At 42.3% G+C, this 19,487-nt stretch overlaps 2 protein-coding genes across 3 annotated transcripts in view; one reads left to right on the top strand and one right to left on the bottom strand.

Annotated features, from left to right (window-relative positions):
- The first annotated feature begins 2,202 nt into the window (after positions 1-2,202).
- On the top strand, positions 2,203-7,871 carry ADI1 (acireductone dioxygenase 1). 2 transcript variants are annotated; one of them, XM_064650465.1, is made up of 4 exons: positions 2,203-2,409; positions 2,891-3,010; positions 4,581-4,760; positions 6,454-7,871. In XM_064650465.1, the coding sequence occupies exons 1-4, from the start codon at positions 2,290-2,292 to the stop codon at positions 6,574-6,576; spliced, it is 543 nt and encodes a 180-aa protein (XP_064506535.1). In that variant the 5' UTR covers positions 2,203-2,289; the 3' UTR covers positions 6,577-7,871. The 2 variants fall into 2 exon arrangements, with proteins under 2 accessions (XP_064506535.1, XP_064506536.1); XM_064650466.1 differs by having other exon boundaries at positions 2,207-2,409; positions 4,581-4,803; positions 6,454-6,674.
- Positions 7,872-16,612: 8,741 nt separating this feature from the next.
- TRAPPC12 (trafficking protein particle complex subunit 12) overlaps positions 16,613-19,487 on the bottom strand; it is a 48,605-nt gene continuing 45,730 nt past the window's right edge. The window contains exons 10-12 of the mRNA XM_064650462.1: positions 19,242-19,342; positions 18,376-18,463; positions 16,613-16,961 (exon numbers count right to left, since the gene is read on the bottom strand). Of these exons, the coding sequence (XP_064506532.1) occupies positions 16,719-16,961; positions 18,376-18,463; positions 19,242-19,342 (432 nt within the window). The 3' untranslated portion in view covers positions 16,613-16,718. The remainder of the gene's footprint in view (positions 16,962-18,375; positions 18,464-19,241; positions 19,343-19,487) is intronic.

Genomic DNA, 19,487 nt, shown 5'->3' with positions numbered 1-19,487 from the left:
ATGAGTTCTTCTGTATTCAGTCACACAGACTGTGGTAGAAGGCAGAAACTGGCTACCTAGTAGTTAGGAAATAAGTGAGGATTTTTCCTTCTTTCTCTCATCCAAACCTGCACAGTAAAGGTCATCTAGGGGTAAGGAGGTCACTGATTAGATTTTCCCCTCTGCTTCTTTCGTGTGTATGCACACAATTACGTGTTCATTTACTTGAAAAGTTTGGCTTAAAGGAAAATACCCTGTTACCCCATATTAGATCTCCAGTTGAGGCAGAAAAATGTGACAAGCAGTGTACTGAAGAGGTGGGATCTAATAACCTGCCTATCATACATCTTTAGCTAAACATGTACATCCTATTTGCTGTATGGAAATCCTATTTTTTTGAAGGAGAAGCTTTGGAAAAAATGTAGGTAATGGTTGGTAAGTCATTACAACTGTGTAATATTGAATTCAAGCAATTTGATTACCTGAATCTAATAGGTAGATTCTAATAGAAAATCTAATAGGAAAGAGTTTTATATTAATTTGATACCAATGTTTATTTTTCTTACTCTGGAAATTCAGGACAGAAGAAAGCCAAGCAGAAAGTTACAAGATTTAGGCTGATTAAAGGATAGAAAGCAAACGGTATTTCTTAATAGGGGCTTGAGGGCCCACAGAGGATGTTGGACGTTCAAGATATTCTTTTCAGAGCACTAGAACTTCAGTAGGGTATTGGCAGTTAGCAGCCATGACATTCAGTGGATTGACACTGAACTGGCTGGATTTGTATGTGCTTCTAAAAATGTTGGGAATACCAGCATTAGATCAGTTTATCTGTAGTGTTATGGGAGTTGCAGTTAAATTTATTCCAGAATTGCTAGAATTCTAGTCTTAGAAGAGACCTTAAAGATCATATAGTTCCAGCCTCCCTGCCATGGGCAGGGACATCTTCCACTAGACCAGGCTGCTGACAGCCCCAACCAGCCTGGCCTTGAGCACTACCAGGGATGGAGAATCCACACGTTCTCTGGGCAACCTGTTCCAGTGCCTCACCACCCTCACAGTAAAGAATTTCTTCCTAGTGTCTAATCTAAACCTACTCTGTTTTGAAGACTGATACCAGGGGTTACCCTGACCCAGGTGCACCACCTTACACTTGATCTTATTGAAGCTCAGGATATTCCCATGGACCCAATTCTGGAACTTGTCCAGGTCCCTCTGGATGGCCTCCCGTTCTTCAGGTGTGTCAACTGCACCACTCAGCTTAGTGTCATCTGCAAATTTGCTGAAGGTGCACTTCATCCCTTTATCCATGTAATTAATGAAGATACTAAATAACAGCAGTCCCAATATGGACCCCTGAGGGACACTACTTGTCACTGATGTCAGTCAGGACTCCGAGCCATTGACCACTTCTCTGGATGCAACCATCCAACTAATTTCTTATCCGTATAACAGTCCACCACTCAAATCCATCTCTCACCAATTTATTAGAAAGAAGGTTTTGGAGGATCATGTCAAAGGCTTTACAGAATTCAGATAGATGGCATCTGTATTTTGTACACTGATGTAGTCACCCCCCCATAGGAGGCCACTGGGTTAGTCAGGCAGGACTTGCCTTGGTGAAAGCCATGCTGGCTGTCTCAAATCACTTCCCTGTCCTCCATGTGCCTTAGCACATCTTCTAGGAGGACCTGCTTGATAACCTGAGGTGCTTAAACATGAATACTATACATTAAAAGGATCTGGTACCTTTCATAAGAATCTGAATAGTAGTGGTTAAGACACTGTAAGTATAAAACTCGTTTTAGGAAGAAAAAATACAAGGAGGTATTGTTTTTCAGTTGTTTGTCCATCCTTATATCGCGTTTTGCTGGCTGTTGGTTTATTTACCGTTTTTTCCTTTTTTTCCCCCTAATTAATTTTTTATTTTTCCATGTTGTGGGGTTGCAATGCAGGTCTTTGAGTCTTACCAATAAGATCAGTCAGAAGATTGCGGCCAGAGCAGACAAGATGCAAACACGGTTACTGTTCGGTCGGGGCTGCAACCAGCAGGTTACCGCGGGGGCTGGTGAGACGCCTCCTCGCTCGGGGAGCCCTCTTCTCCCCCTGCCTGAAGCTGTACACCAAAACGAAGGCTGCACGCTACGCAATGCACCCTATTCCGCATGTTTTGAGCTGCCAAGGGTGCCCTTTAAGGCTCTCCCACAGGCCGCGGGGCGGGCCCGTCCCGCTCCCTGCCCGGCCCTGGAGCCCCGCGGGGCGGGCTCTTCCCTATCCCGGCGCGGCCCGGCGGAGCGCTCCGGCGGCGGGATGGTGCAGGCCTGGTACATGGATGAGTCCCAGGAGGACCAGCGGGCACCCCACCGGCAGCAGCCGAACCGCGCCGTCAGCCTGGAGCAGCTGCGCCGCCTCGGCGTCGTGTACCGCCGGGTACGGGCGGGGAGAGCCCGAGGGGATCGGGGCTGGCCCGAGGGGAGCGGGGCTGGCCCGGCGGGGATCGGGGCTGGCCCGGCGGGGATCGGGGCTGGCCCGAGGGGAGCGGGGCTGGCCCGAGGGGATAGGGGCTGGCCCGAGGGGAGCGGGGCTGGCCCGAGGGGATAGGGGCTGGCCCGAGGGGAGCGGGGCTGGCCCGGCGGGGAGCGGGGCTGGCCCGGCGGGGAGCGGGGCTGGCCCGAGGGGAGCGGGGCTGGCCCGAGGGGAGCGGGCAGCGAGCGCGGCCGCTGGGACGTGTCGCCCGGCGGAGGGGAGGCCCGGGTGCAGGTACCCAGTGTCCCTGAGGCAGCCCTGCCCTAGGGCGACAGGCGCTCAAGACACCTGGGGGTGTCTTGAATTCGGTGCCCTGGATTGCGTTTTGAGCAATGGCGTCCGAATGTTTGTTTTTTTGCTTTCATTCCCCTCGCCTGGTTTTCAGTTGGATGCTGATAACTATGAGACTGATCCATGCCTGAAAGAGATCCGGAGAGCAGAAAATTATTCTTGGATGGATATAGTGACCATACATAAAGACAAGCTTCCAAATTACGAGGAGAAGGTACGCGGGTGTTCGGCTTCAGTGCGGGTTTCCTCGCCGCGTCTGCGGCTGGAGTGTGCAGCCAACTTCTGACACCGGCACACCCCAGCGGGGCACTGGGATGACACTTCCAGGGCTAAAATACATCCTGTACCCAAGTCCTTTACATTAACAAAGCACTTTTGATATTATATAAAGATAGCAGAGGCCTTTTGCTTCTGTAGATTGCCTTTTAAGGATCGTTTCCATCACTCTCATTTGAAAACTAAGATTCCTACTTAGGAGAGCCCCCCCCAGTGCTGACCTGTCCTCAGAGAGCCTCTCTGGGATGAAGGCAAGTGTTACCATCTGGGCATAGACTTTGAAGGCTAAAACATCCTAATGGCTTCTTGCATAACACGTCTTTTTAAGTAAATGTCAACCCCGTGACATTGGAGGGATACATTCCCTATACAAGAAGATTTTTTACCTTGGGAAGCTGGTACCTTGACTATTTCATATTCATATTTCATATTCAGCTGAATGCAAAGGGTGCCAGCCTCTCAGGTGAGCCTCCTAGAAGGAGATTTCTCATCCCAGCCTCTACGTGATGGCTTGTTGCTCTGACCTGAGGACAGCAACCCAGTGACACTTCAATATTTTTATTAAATTTCCATTTACCAGTTTGTTTTAAGCCCATTGTGTACTACTGGTTTTTAATTGATGAGAAGGTGAGTCAGGTAGTAACTCAGATTGCTGGGAAGGCATTACCTGACGCAAAGATGGGCCATTATTTACTGGACACAGGGACTTTTGCTCATCTTGCCATGCTGGATCAGTTCTGGCTCAAGGACACCTGTACAAGTGTGGCTAAATATCATGCAGACCTGAGGAGGGGGTGATGGTACCTGGCATTGCACTGCTCTCTGCACTAACCCACTCAGGTCTCTGTTAATTGAACCCTTAAAACATGTTTTGTATTCTGTGTATGTATGAAGAACTCACCAGACAAAACGAGAATGTTGCTGCTGCTGCCTGCGAGGAGAGTGCCTGGAGATGGGGCTCACTGTGTGTGGGGAGGTGTGACATACTGTTTACATCAGATTGCTGTAGATGGGCCATGTTTGGCAATAACTGCATTTTCACAGACAGCTGTAGTACCCCATGCAGCTAATTCAGCCCTATACAAGTGTAAAAGAGGAGGGATAATATGTAGCTTTGTTTTGGCTTTGCATGTTGGGAATAAAAAGGCACAAAATCACCAAACTGAACAAGTGCAAAGACCAAATCCTTGCAGTGGGAAGTTTTACCCATCTCTCTCTGAAACAGGTATCAGAATTACTGTTATTCAGAGAATAGTTATGTGCAGCTAGAGCTGCTGTTTCATGTCAGAAATTCCTGTCTTCCAAAGGAAATGCAGCAGCCTGCTTAGAAGTGTCCTGAGATAGAGTCTGTCTGTCTGGCTTGGCCATGTTAACAATGTTGGTTTCCTCTGTTAGTTAAAATACAGTTACCCTTTGAAAGCCTTTCTCTGCTCTGCTGTGTGTTTCTAGCAGATTTCTTTGCGGTTTTCCTGCATTCAGTAGTTTTAAGAAATACTTGCTATTCCTAGATAAAAACATTTTATGAAGAACATTTACACCTAGACGATGAAATTCGCTACATCTTAGATGGATCTGGCTATTTTGATGTTCGAGACAAGGATGACAAATGGATCCGGATTTCCATGGAGAAAGGAGACATGATAACCCTCCCTGCCGGCATATATCACCGATTTACACTGGATGAGAACGTATGTTGTTGTAGATTACCGTAAATTTTGATGACAAATCCATGTGAGTATATATCACATTAGTAACTACATGCCCTGAGACTTGCAGTTCATTAGGAAAACATATTAAATATGAAGTAGGAGTGTGAAAAATACTAAATAATTTATAGCATCTGAACCTTTCATCTCCAGGTCACAAATCCAGCTGCTTCTAGTCAGCTGTAACTGCAAGTCATTGCCACGTGACATCTGTAGCATATTTGGCGTGACAGCAGCCAAGCCCTGTGGCTGTCCCTCCCACAATTGCCCCTGCTGTCTGTTGAGGTGGAGATGGTGTAGATGGATCCTTCTGTGTTGCCTTGTTGCATGTTTTTGAGGGTATAGAAAAGCATATCTGTGTCCAGCAGTGGCACTTTTCATGAGTGTTACATTCACCTTCAGGGAAAGAAGGATTTAAGGATCCAGAGCCACTACTTGCAGTTACTGTGTGCTAAAGAGGATGCTGGCTTCACAGCAGGTGACCTGCTTTGGGAAGGTATTTTTGGCACTGGGAGCGTGAGATTGGCACATATAGTCCTGATATGTGTTTGTGTTCTTGTGGACTTTTATAAACTTGTCTGTAACCTCAGAATTGTCCCTGCAAAATGGGGAAACGTGTGCTGTCTTCTGCTTGGCAAAATCCCATCTCTGGCAAAGTCTTGAGAATGGTATTGTTTTTAATCAGCTGTCCAGATAGCAGTTATCATACAGAGAGAGATGCTGCTTTTATGAAAAAACTGATTTTTTCCCATCTGCAGCTTGAGATCCACAATGAATCAGCTACATTTACTATTTTTAGACTTTTTCTTTACATAGATAAAATGTCAGGGGTTATGGTTGAATCCACAAGAAGTGTTAAATGTTTGTTCACTCCAGAATCTTTAGTACAGAAGTGCCATCTTCAAAGTAAATTCTTTAAGTGCTTCTAGACCCTCGCATTTTGCAGCTAAGTTCTTTCGGTATCTAACTTTATTTTTGCCATTGCTGAGCACCTGGGTGCAAGACAAGCATTTATCAGTTTTACAAAATAGGTAGAGTCTAAATGGGTAGCATTGAGGACAGAAGAGGAGGGTTCCCCATAACTCTATGGTTGGAGCACTTCTGCAGGATATAAAATCCCATTTTCTGCTGCCACAGCTGTACCTTGCACCAGGCGTACTTTTGGTTAGCTGGTGGTAGAGGCTGTTGCTTTTCCTGTTGGAATCAGGAGAATTTTTCGCTTCTTGTAAGCATTATTTTTTGGCTCCATTCAGTTTTTATGGGTCTGACTTCAAAGCTTCTGGTATTCCCCAAAAGCACTGTGTATCCATCTTGGGTATTCTGATTGCTGCTGTTTATCTAAGCAAATGGGATTTAGATGCTGCGTTGCTCAGTGTTGTGGATCCTCTGCAAAAGGTTTGCATAAGACAGGATTTTTTTGCTTTCTTTGAAACAGGGAGGAGTACTGTCCCTGCCTGAACTGGAGGCACTGGTCATGACACAATATATCACAGCAGTACATGGGAGCAGGAACAGCAGTGTAGTGGTATAATTTTCTGGAATGTATGAAGCTTTCAGTCCATCATAAAATGGTTTCAGAAATTTCTGCAGAAGTGCAAGCGAAACCTTAACTTCAGAATGAAGATCCCTTGAAAAGGAGCTCTTAAATTACTTGTCACTTTTTGTTCTTTGGCAGAACTATGTGAAGGCAATGAGGCTGTTTGTTGGAGAACCTGTCTGGACAGCGTACAACAGGCCAGCTGATGACTTCCCTGCTCGGAAACAGTATATGAAATTTTTGGCTGACGAAGCACAGTAATGGTGTCTGAGACCTGACAGGTGGAACAGCCTGAAGCCCTGTCAGAATAAATGTGCCTAGTAGCTTTTCACTGATTAAACTTCTATTTATACAGGCAACTGGAATCAGAGAATCATAGAAAAATTTAGATCGACGGATTATTTGGAAATCATTTAATCCAATCCTGTGAAATACTATGCAAGTTTTAAAGCTAGACCAAGTCGCTCAAGACCCTGAGGTTTCCAAACCTGGTGGTGAAGGTTCCACTGCTGTCTGGGTGCCCATTTCAGCACTTAGCTGCTCCAATGGCCAAGCATTTTTTCTTCATGGCCAACTCCGTGGTGGCAGTTTGCAGTTATGGTCTCTTGCCCTTTCATTTAATGCCTGAGAAGAGTCTGGCTCCATCTTCTCCACAGTCCCTGCTCTAGTGGGAAACTGTAGTTAAGTCTCCTCTAAGCCTTCCCTTCTCCAGGCTGGACAAACCAGTGCCCTTGGCTGGGCTCCCTTCAGCACATTTTGTCCTAGTTCTGAGTGCTGAGGAATGTCACTTGTCTTATCTGACAGTTAAGCTTGAACCACTGACTGTTTTGAGCCCAGTGGCCCAGAAGTTTTTCACCCACCTTGTAGTTTGTATCCTCAGTCTGGCTACAAGGCTGCTGTGAGACAAGCTAGTGGAAGCCTTGTTGGTGTCAAGGTAAATGGCACCTGCTGTCTCCCCTCTGCCACAGAGTCAAGTGGGGGGTCAGGCAGAATGCACCCTTAGTGAATTGGCATTGACTGGCTGCTCTGCATCGCCTGGTATTGTACCTGGAACAGCTTCCACAGTGCCTTATTCTGTAACATTCCTGGGGACTGAAGCAAGGCTGAAAACCCTGCAGTTCCCCAGATCTTCTTTCTTGCCTTTTTGAAGGTGGTAGGATTATTTGCCTTTTTCCTCATCTCTGTGACCTTTCAAAGATGCCAGCAGCCTTGCAGTGACATTAGCTAGTTGCATTTACAGTTGCTCAGGAATCCGTTTTCTAGCTGGTTTTTTTCCTTGATATTTCTGGCAGGTAGAATTGGGAGAGGTGGGCTACATTAATATTCATTTTGCTCTGAATCCATGCTAATGAACTATGTAGGATTCTGGTTTTAATTAAAGAAAATAAACCCTGCTTCATTCTTGTCTAAAAATGTTCATAAGACAAATTTGCATAATCAGCATTTTAGTATGCAGCTTCCCAAATTCTACCCTGGTACAAAAAGCTGTGGTTTTCTCAGTAAAATGTTGCAATTTGCTCTTTGTTAATTTATTAATAAAATTACTTTGACCTGCATATGTTGGTTTTGTGTGTTTGTTTTTTTTCTTCCTTTTGCTGATATTGAGGACACAATGAGCAACAGTGTTACTGGAATTGTTAATCAGTTTTTATTCTTTGTGCTGACACTGACTTGCTCTGTAACACGGGATAAATCACTGTGTGCTTCAGTTTCTTGAGCTGAGGGGGAGAAGAGTAGACTTAGGCACACTGAGCTGATTTTCAGTAAATTCCTTGTGGTTACACAGGACATGCAGCTCCTCAGCAATGGTCATTAAAGTATTTTGGGATGAATTTGCTCTTCTCAATGACAAATTATGTCAGCTGGGAAGATGTGCTGCTTGCTCCAGCTCTTAATGGATGATGAGCTGACTGCAGCCTCTGTGGTGAATTCAGACAGATAAAATACAAGCTCCTGCTTTGCAGTCTCCCGAATAAACTTGACTCTAGAAATAAGTTGATACTTGGGCCTACCTGGATTTTCCCAGTGTAGTAGATGATGGATAATGGAACTTTCCCACCGTTCTCCCCTCTGAGCATGTACACAGTCATTCTTCAGTAGGCAAGTGTTTTCCTCACTTTGTAGCAGCATTACTATTAACCATTTCTAGGTGTTTTATTTCTTTAACTGTTTCTGGAAGTGAAGTTGCAATGTTGAAGTGAAATTGTGCTAAGCTTTATCTTAAAAGTTGGAAAGGGTAAATAAAAAAGCCATATGTTCCCTGCTTTAGGGTCTTGTGTTATAAGCTAGATGAGATGCAGGGACACAGCTGACCTTCAGCCTGCCAGTGAGGGCTCAGTTTGTGACAGGGGGTGCAGGCACAACCCAGGCTTGCAAAATGCAAGCCCACCCAGTGCTCCATTCAACCCGTACTGGCTTTTGTGTGGTGGTCCATAAGCCTGTTTGAAAAATCAGGGTTACTAGCAAATAGGAAGTTTAGCTGTAGTCACACATATCAGGTAGGCTTGCATGGATGCTGTGCTGTGACGTGCCCCATTGGCTCGGGGATTTGTGTGCCACTTGTCTAGAGGGAGCACTTGAGTGTTCTCTTGTACAGCACACTGGGGCTTCCTTGTCCCAGAACAAACTTTGGGGATTTTTCAAGGTACAGCTACAGGAATAAATGACAGTTACTGCCTGCAGCAGGTTTTATTCCTTTGATTTATATGCCACAGAAAATTGTGTTTCTGAATGTAAAGTAAAATGACAGCTTTCTCCTGGTGCTGGTATCAGTCCCTGGTATCCAATCTAATTCATCCCCCTTCTGCTTTTGTTTCTTTTTTTTTTTAGCAGAAGCCAATGTGAGACTATTTTTTCCTCCTATGGGCCTTTCCATTTTGATCTCTCTGCCAAAGAAGAAGTGGAGGCAGCAGGATGGGCTCTTATCCTCTAACAGACTGGGGGAGTGACCAGGAAGAGAGACCAGGTAATGCATTCTCCTCGGGAGATTTACAGTTTGGAGCAGTGATGAGGGACGGACAGGAAAGCCACTGCCAGCAGCAATTGCTTTCAACAGCTCGCTGATGTAGGATGTGACCTGGGAAGCAGGACTGAACCACCTTGTTTTGTTGCCTCTCTGGAGGAATATATACACCTGGTACAGCTTCCATCTCCTGGATGTCAAAATAACACACGATCACCCTGCTGAAGATCGTTCATCATTTTCACAGCACAATGCATTCTGCTGCTGAGAGGTGGCGGGGGCTGTGGGGTCTTACTGTCAACACTTTTGAGTCTGTGCCCTTTAGTGCTATAGGTGTCTTTGAAAGGGTGAAAGCTTTGCTCTCTGAAAGTGTTTTTTGTCAGCCAGGAAAAAAGCAATTTGGTGCTGGTATAAAGATTCCACACCTGCAAAGAGATTACATGAGAGATTACAGAGGGAGGAAACAGCTGGGCAGAAAAAAGCATTAATAGAAAACACTCTAGAATGTGTAGAGGTGGGAGGGAGAGCATGCCATTCCTTCAGATGGAAAATGCAGTTTATTTTCATGGCAGTTTTTGTGTTTGTTTTTTTTTTGTTTCTTTTTTTCCCCCCCCACATACCTAAAAGTGCAAAGTGAAATTGATTTTTGTTCCAAAAACATGTCTGATTTACACGTAGTGGAAAATCTTGGTATATTGATGTAGTATGAAAATTTATGTAAGTAGTTCCAGCAGTATCATGTTGGCAGCATTAACTCAGGCAAGGGGAATATTTCAACTCCTCCAGGATTAGAGTTGAAAAAAAAAAAAATAGGAGAAAAGGTACTGAGTGCAGAGATTTGAAGATAGCTTTTTTGATACCTATTATTTTCTGCTTTAATCCAAACTTTTCCAAAGTGGCACCTACCCCATTTTCTCATGAACATCTTGAGAGGCTTTTTTGGAGTGGACTCAATGCAAACTGTGGATGGACAGTAGGATTTTTAATAATTTAGGTGGGCAAATGGCTGCAAAGTCTGTGACACTGCCCTCCCTTGCTGTATGTCCTGGGGCAAGTTACTTGGGCTGGATTTTTTAATGAAAAGACGTTTCACAGCCAGTTGGTGGTTAACTAGTAACATCCATATCAGACATTTAGGGCTGCCTAAAAATAGGTGAAGGGAAATGCTGCTGGTGATGGGTGTCTTGCCCTGGGCTGCTGGGAGCAGGAGCTGTGCTGCTTCTTGCAGCTGCGGGAGCTGGGAGCTGCCTGTCCTGGATGCTGAACTTGACAAGTATAAATCTGCATGCACTCAGAGCATCGGGTCCCACTGGCAGAACAGGCACTCTCCTGCCTGGTTTCTGGCTCCAGGATTTAGCTTGAACTGGGAACTTATGAGAAGGGACAGTTTCCTGACAAAGGCTATCATTTAATATCAGCTGGCAGACAGCACTGCACATAAAGACTGAGGTGCAAACTGAGCAATGCTTGAAAGAATATCCCTCTGTAGCCAAATCATGGATTTAGATATTTGGCCAGGCAGAGGCTGTGGACCTGACCTGTGCTCTGCTTAAAAATGACATCATCTCTTTGAGAGTCTTCCCTGTGAAAATGATAGAAATTCTCAAGATTCCCTCCCCTCTCCCCTGAATAGGGTCACTACCACTTGTCTTCTATTTCCTCAAGCCAAATAAACATATCAACTCATTGGGGGATGAATTAGTGTTACAATTTAAATATTCCTGGCTCAAAGATCCAGATTTGATCTGATTTGCTGCATGCATTGTGATTTTACAGCTTGGTTCCCAAAACATTTTGTGTGTTTGCAAAAAGATACTCCTCTGCTATACCTGCAATTTGAGAAACCTGGTTTTTATGTGACTGAGTCACTAGTTCTCATTATTTATTAATTGTATGAATACCCAGATAAGGCAAAGAAGCAAAATTTGACAAAACAGAGCGCTTGGGGAAAGATTCAGCAGTTAAAGGATTGTCAGTCTCTTTCAATTCTGTCTTCCCCTGCTGCAGTTCTCTCTGGGATACCTGCACTAATTTTGTTTCATTGTCTGTGCTGCTTCTCAGGGTGCCAATTAATAACTGTTGTGCCTGTCAATGAGCCATATTGGCTGGTAGAAAATTGGGCTGGGTATGCTTTGGGATTGCCTTTGGTCACGGACACAGCCCAGAGCAGCCAAGCTGAGCTCTGGGCTCTGGTTTCCCCTGTGATCACAGGCATTTGAGCTGGGAGAATTTGATTTGGGTTCACCCTCAGGCTTTTTTTTCCACCAAATGATTCAGGCAACTTAAAACTGACCTGCTATTCATGGGAAGGAGGTAAGTTGTCCTTGGTGATGCTGTAACAAGGGGACACAAAGTTGTGGCTGGGTTATGCACAGGCTGCTACCACAGGGCTGGGGCTCAATCCTGCTGCCTGCCACTGGAGTTCGTCCCAGAATCTGCAGTACTTGCTCACACACCTTGCCTTGCAAATAGTGTTTGTTTTTTGGACTTGTTTTGGGGGGTTTTGTTGTGTGTGGGTTTTTTCTGTTGTTTTTTTTTCTCGTTTTGTTGTTGGATTTTTTGTTTGTTTATTAATAAACAGCCCTAGTAATTCTATTCTGCAGCTTTTTACTTCAGTATTTTCAATTTAGCACTGATAGTCTAGATAGTTTTTCAAAGCCAAAGAGCAACCTTCTCCCTCCTTTCTTCTGTGTCTCAAACAAGTAACATCCAATTTTTTCTATCTTTGTAGGAAAATTCTAAGCCATTATTGCTGGCTTTCAGGTGGATTCATTTTAATGACTCTCATACATAATAAACATCGGCAGGTGACTGCCCAAATGTAGGACAGGATCAGGTGTTGATCCAGAACAGTTTGGAAAGGTGGCACCTAGGTCCTTCTCCCACCCACACCTTCCTCTTCCTCCCTGACACCAGGGTTGTGACCATCTTTCACACCTCTTGAACATGAGACTGCTTAAATTTGTAATTCTCAAACTCACTGGGAGAACTAAGTGGGAAAGCAGCTTTCCGCTATCATTGTCTGAAAGTCAGTGCTGGAGCTTGTTTGTATTCAGCACTACAGAATTGCTGTTCCAATGCCAGAAACTCTGTGCAGGTTCCTACCTTGTAAGGTACCTTACTGGTAAGATAATTTTTTTCCCCAATGCTTTATTAGGTGGGTGGAAAGCAGGGTGGAAGGGGTGGATGGCATCTTCCTTTGAACTCATATTATAGGTATGAGCTAATGGATAAAACTCACGTTGTTCTAACATCTTTAGTCTCCTTTGCCTCTGCTCAGGACAGCAGCAATATAGGTTGCTACCTGAGCAACCTCAGAGCAGTTGGCCCTGGGTGCTGTGGTTCTTGCCTACTTGAAATACATTTAAATCTATATTTGATGCTTCAGTCCTGTTTTCAGACATTTCTCAGTTGTAAGTTGAAGCAAGAGAGGGAATGTGTATTTCTCACTACAGCCAGATACAACTGGCCATGGCAGTACCACCCATCCTGCAATCTTCTTTTGGACACTACAATGCATGTGGTCCGTGAAGAGCATCAGCTAATGTACAAATAAGAGAGACGTAGCTTAGCTGTGCACACAGATTATACCCTGCTTATCCCCCTCTCTGATTTGAAGAACACCTGCAACAAAGGCTTCAGAAAAGGATTGTCTGTCTACTTCATATTAGGCCTATAGTGCAGAAAAAACAGGAGCCTACCCAGGCAGGGTGGCAATTCCGAGCACATCCTTTTGTTGAAAGCCTCAGGATGAAGATGAATCTGAAGAGGGTGTTTGTTGGCTTGGTGAGTTTTTCCATCGGGTCAGTGAACTCATCCAGCTTGTGCACGAGTGCTCTTGCTGACGTGAAGGATGGTGTAGGTGGAGGAATCATCATCCTTTCCAGTACACTAGCCGAAGTCTATTGTAGAGTCTCAGGCACATCAGCACATGCCTTTTGGGGAACATTTAATGGGTCCAGTCTGAAAACTGAGGCACCGGGAAAATGTAAATGACCAGCTGGTTAGGGGATGCCATTATCACCTGAACTGCAGTTAGGTATTAGAAATGGCAGATAGATGCTCAAATCCTTCTGAGGATCAGGGTCTCTGCGCATAGTGCAATTATTTTAATCTCTGAAGTACAGCTTCTTTGCTCCTCTTTTAATAAAAGTGGAAATTTAAATGCAAAACTTCTGTTAAAGCACATTAAGCTTTAAGACTTGAATACAACAATCAGCTCATTCAGGCTCTGCTTTCCACTGCTTTTCTCACTTAGCCAGATGACACATGCATGCTGTGTTTTAGAACTGAGCTCTGCCCTCATGTACACCAGGAACCCTCATTAAATTCAGCTGAATTCATTGAATTTAACAGAATTGCCTGGTGTAATTAATGTTTTGAGGACAAATTTTGTCCTTAGCTTTAATGCTTTAACATCATATAGAGCATTTAGATGTGTTACTGGAAGAATATAGGGAATTCAAACACTTAACTTGTATATATGTTAAATCCAAACCATAAAGTGACATTGACAGTCTTTTCTGCATTTCATAAACAGTTAACAATTTGCATACATCCAGCAGTGACAATATGCCTTTGCATTTAAATTTTAATTATTCTGCAAGTCTACCAGGATGTCACTTGTTAAATGGCTCACTGAGCTTAGAGGTCACCCAGTCCAAGTCTCCTTTAATGGCATTTTTATCAGAGTAAAAGCTTCTACTAATAAGAACACAACAAACATACTGAAATGAGACCTATGTAGTAATACACATGAATTGGTATGTAGAGAAACTTGGAGAACAGGGGATTATATTTTCAGAATGTTTCTTTTTAATGGTTATTTGACTCTGACTAGGATAATAAATTTTTATTCTCTGCCGATCAGAACACAGGCTGTCATTTACATGTGCAGTATCAGGCACTACTGAATCAAAAAAGGAAGCATTTAACTCCTTGACTGTACAGAGGCAAGTGGCTTCAGCATGCTGGATGATAACAGATCACGCTGCTTTCACTTAGTATTGGAACAAACAAATGAAGCTTCCTGAAAGTGTAGAAGATAGTACAACAGCTAAAGGCGTGTGAATCTCTGTTGTATTATTTTACATGTCACTGTAAAAATTTTTAACTGGAATAGTTTGGTTGGAAAGGACCTTTGAAGATCATCTAGTTCAACCCCCTCCTATGGGCAAAGACACCTTCCACTAGACCAGATTGCTCAAAGCTCCATCCAGCCTGGTCTTGAACACCTCCAGGGACAGGGAGTCGACAACCTCTCTGGGCAACCTATTCCAGTGCTGCACCAACTTTATCATCAAGAATAATTTCCTTATGTCCAATCTAAACCTACTCTCTTTTAGTTTAAAACTACTGTCCTATCACTACATGCTCTGGTAAATTGTCAGGGGTCTCAAAGTCTTTGAGAACAATGGTGGTCACATACCAGGACTTCTTTTTATCTCCTAAGAAACCCCATGACCAAGAAAAGTGACCTATGCTGGAGGAAACGTACTACTAAAATAACTTAACAATGAATACAGTGAGAAACATACCAGATCACATTAACAGCTGTAACAAATGAAAACTATAGTGATTTCTACTCACTTGTAACAACATAAATGAAGAATTTGTCCAATTACTTGTCCTTGTCTAAAATCATAGCAGTATTTAAAACAAATGTAAACCCTCATAAATAATAATGCAAACTACTTTTAATTTTCTATTTTAATACTCACTGAAGTTATGTAAATGGTGTTTAAACCCAGCTGAAGCAGGTGGTGCTGAATATTTCATTTTTTAGTTTAGTAGTAGTACCTTAGGATGAGTCTACCCAGGTGCTGCACAGCTCAGATCCAGCTGTGGAACCTGTAAGCTAAGCCAGAAACAGAAATACCAACTGACTGAATATTTTTTTCAGTTGATTGGTACATAACTAGCTGTCACTTCAGTGTACAAATATGACCTGTAAAACATAAATATCCTGTAAAAATCAAGCAAGTTATGTCTTTTGAGGCGATCAAATCTTATTTCTATGCATGTCTAGATTGCAGAAGTTTTCAAACAACCTGATTTTTGAAGACAACTCTTTGGCCCCCGTACAGTATCTCCAGATGGACAAGCATAAAAATGAGTTACTGGTTACTTAAAAATACAAGTGGGTGTATTTAAAGAGAGTGAGTATTAATTGATGGATGTGGTCTTAAAAAATATAACACACTTACAGAATTGTCCCATGGCAGAGATTTATGATAAGAAGCTACTCCAACTGCTAAACATTAAATCTCAAAACAATAAAACCCCCAAATGAACAGATGTATATATTGTATTCATGTACAAAGAGTGGGAGTATTTGCATTGAATCATTACAATAGAGATGAAGGGAGAAACATGGGCAGAGATGTGAAATACACTACCACAGTGGTACTGTGATTCCTAAAAAATCTGTATTCCAAGGGATATCAAAATCAGTGTATGCAGATACTGTTGCCTCACTGATAACTGCCTTGTGTCCTGCACCTCATTTGCTTCCACTCTGTGTGGCCGGACTTGTAGATACCTCTGCCTCAGGCTCTGCATCATTTTCCCTGGGAAATACTTTGTGCACAGTGTTTTTGTTTGATAATAGGAAAGGAGAGGAACTGCGTTGAAAGGGGTTGAGTTTCTGCTTTAACTGACAGTGCTCCTTTCTCTGCCCAGCAGAATGCCAGAGTGGAGCAGCTTTCCAGAATCCAAATGTTTTAATCTGAAAGAATTAATTGCAACACAAAACCCAGGGAGACCACTTAGTATAATCCCTCATATTGTGGGAAACTGATCCTGTGCAGGACTGTACAACTCCCTCACATGCTCTCCGGACATGGTCCTGGGCAACCCTGCCACTGAGGGCTTGGGCAACCTTCAGCAGCTCCTTCCAACCTCAGCCATGCTGTGACTGGATGGTGGTTATTGAGCAACCTCCTCTGAGAGCCTTGGACACACAAATGTGCAATACCCAGGAGTCTGATGGGGACAAAAGAGACACACTCAGTATAAGCAAGTGAAGTGCATTCAGAATTTCCTTTCTGTAATACACATACTGATATTCTGTCAGTAACTCTTAGCTGATGAAATCAGCTCATGTGATTTGCTCACTAACTACTGAAAAATCATCAAGACAATATAAGGTCAAATTCAGTTTTTCTTACAAAAGAATCTGAGTAGCTGACTGTATATGTGTGTGTGTGTATATATATATATATAACTGAACAGTAATAGACTTGTAGGGATGAAGCAGGCTCTAGGTCACCACAAAGTCTTCACAATGACAGGCCTGTATAGAGCCAACAGATTCTGTACTAATGCCACTGAATATTCATAATTGAATAGACTTTATTTCACATTTACACATCAGCAAGAGTATATACAATTTAAAAAAAATTAAATTTTTTCTTTGCTGGAAAAATTAGTTGGAAATGATCTACCCTAACTTGAGACACTGGGTATTAAAGCTATCACCCTCTTTGATAGCTACAGCCTCTAGAAGTGCCTGCTTCTTCTGCATACTGCGAGATGACTCGAGTTCATACATAGTGGTCAAGTTGAAGAGAACACTCTCGTGTAGGTAGTGTTTAGGGTCCTGCTGAACCATTCCTTCCAATTGCCGGAGGGAGTCCTTCAGTTTTCCCAAGTAAAGAAGACAAACAGCAGCATTGTTGTTCGCCTAGAGAGAAGTATATTGTAAATAAATAGTGTGTGTGGATATATATATATATGTATGTATGTCTTTACAAGCGATGAGAGAGAAAGAAAAAAAGTCTAACATCTGGATTTACAACAGATTTACTGTATGCTAAGAATTACTATTTTTTTTTTGTGTGAGCAAAAATTAAAATACATTATCAATTATACAATGCAGTCCTTTTCTTCTTGTTATTTTCAAGATCCACCCTGTGCCAGTTAGGACCTGCTGAGTTCTAAGAGCGGAAACTCTAAAAGACAAAGTCTAAATTGAAATATAAATAGTACAGGACATCAGTTAATTTTGAAAGCCAAGTGAAATAGATTTCAGAAACTACATGAGCCTCTGCATACTGTCATTTTCATATGGGTTTTTTTAATGACTTCACTATATCTTCAGAAGCGTTTTTCTCTCTGGCTTACATATAGAAGATCCACATAAGCAACAGGAAGATATTATCTTATCACAAAGGCATCTACAACTGACTTCAAGTAAATCCAGCAGATAGGGCAGTCTAAATACATCATAAATGATCAAGTCAGGTTCCATTTTCCTTACCACACAAAACAGGTTTTATGAGTTACCGAAAGATTTTAACAGTACAAAGTCATATAACATGTTTAGCAGCAGAAACTTTCACACTTTCTGAAAGCTGGAGATAAAGGAAGAACATGGCCTTTTAAAAGAAATGTTTTTCTCTCCCTTCAGGAAACCTTACAGATCTTGTGTGATTTATAACAGACACTATTTTACAGCCTGCAAAATGATGCAATTCATGTGCTTCTTAAAATCAGTCCCCTCAGTCTTTAAATGGCCTTGGATCAGACTATTGGGGGTAAGCTGTCTGATTTCTTAGAAATACTCTTACATGACCATGCACTGAAAACTGCCAGGTGTAGAAAACCCAGAGGTAAATAAATAGCTCTTCTTTGATGTCCACTTGTGATGGGAGCCCAAGGCTCTGATATGTAATGTGTTAGAAATGTCATGTTTAAAATTAAAATATCCCTTCAATGTTGTGTGAAATCAAGGTAATCTTACACATGTTGAGAACTGCCATTTCTTTTCCTGACATGCATGTCTACACTAAAAACAGTGACTGCAAAAAAAAAAGTGCTTTTGCGAATAAAAAAAGCGCTTTTGCGATAAAACAGAGTGTCTCAGAATTTCTACGTGCATCCCTAAGTATTCATGCCCTTCATATGGACTGGTTCTTAATTTCTCATCCCGTTTTCCATCTTATCCTTATGTATACTGAAAACCCTTTGGTACACATGCCACGTCCAGTTTTTCTATAAAGCTCTGAGCATACTCTGGGTACTAATTAAATCCATGCATGAAGTATTACGAGAATAATTTAGGTGTTCATTATAAACGTAGCAATTTGGAGATTTACCACAGCATTTGATGAGTCGATCCTTAAAATTTCTGTGAAAAATCGATGAGCTTCTGAGAAATTATTCTGACCAAGGTGGAGAAATGCTCTAGAAAGTAAGTGACATATAAATGAGTTCTCCTCAAAAACCCAAGGTAATAATACATTTAAAAAAGAATGCACACCATTTTTTATTTTTCTTGTTCTAGATATGAAAGTTTCTGACATTTGTTCACGGTGTGAAGGAGACACTGATTTACAGACAAATGGAATGACAACTTGGATCACTCAGCTATTATATATTCTGCCTACCAAAGCAACAGTCTTCATTGTGTTTTTAGTACTTTAAATGCAGATACTCTCTTCCTGGAATTATTCTCTTCATGAAATTAGCCATATCATTTTCAGAGCACTTTTGAATAGCATCTTCTAAATATATTAAGCCCATGTGCTAACCACTGCAAACTGAGCCCCCATCACGCAGCTCCATTTACTACAATGTATTCAAGCATGCTTTGAAGCTACCAGGTGGTAACTTTCCTGGCAGATCTGATTGTAGGATAATGACCCAAAATAGCTTCTCCTCTCCTAAGAGTTACTTATGCAAATGTATATTGGAAAAGCAGAGTGAAAATATGCAATGCCTGGAAGAATGAGAAAAAGCTTTGTAAAATCAACTGAAGGATCACAATTTCAATGCAGGATAATATGACTGTACCAAGTAATACAGATCTCCTGGCTCTGTATGCCATTCAGTCTCACGACAGATGTAGTTACAAAAAAGAGAGAAAGAGAACAGGATTGTCTCAAGGGTTGTTTAATGATCACCTTGCATACTTTGCAAAACTGTATTTTAAAATGTTTTATTTAGCTATTAAATTATCTACCTGTTCATTAAAACCATAATTTGGCTCTGAAGTCCATCCAATTTATGAGTCACTTTCTCAACATCTTGAAAATATTTCTCTGCAGTTTTTATGTCTCCAATCTAGACAGAAAAATCATAAGAAAGTTACCACAAGAAAAAGAAAAGAGATACATCCTGATTATATCTTTCACAAAGAAAGATCTAAGACACAAAACATAGCAAAGTTATCAAAGTCTATTATCAATTGTTTGGCATCAAGACAACT

The sequence above is a fragment of the Pseudopipra pipra genome, chromosome 3 (assembly GCF_036250125.1).
Source record: "Pseudopipra pipra isolate bDixPip1 chromosome 3, bDixPip1.hap1, whole genome shotgun sequence".
Lineage (NCBI taxonomy): Eukaryota > Metazoa > Chordata > Aves > Passeriformes > Pipridae > Pseudopipra > Pseudopipra pipra.
The sequence above is the reverse complement of the archived record's forward strand: the minus strand, read 5'-3'. Positions and strand labels throughout refer to the sequence as shown.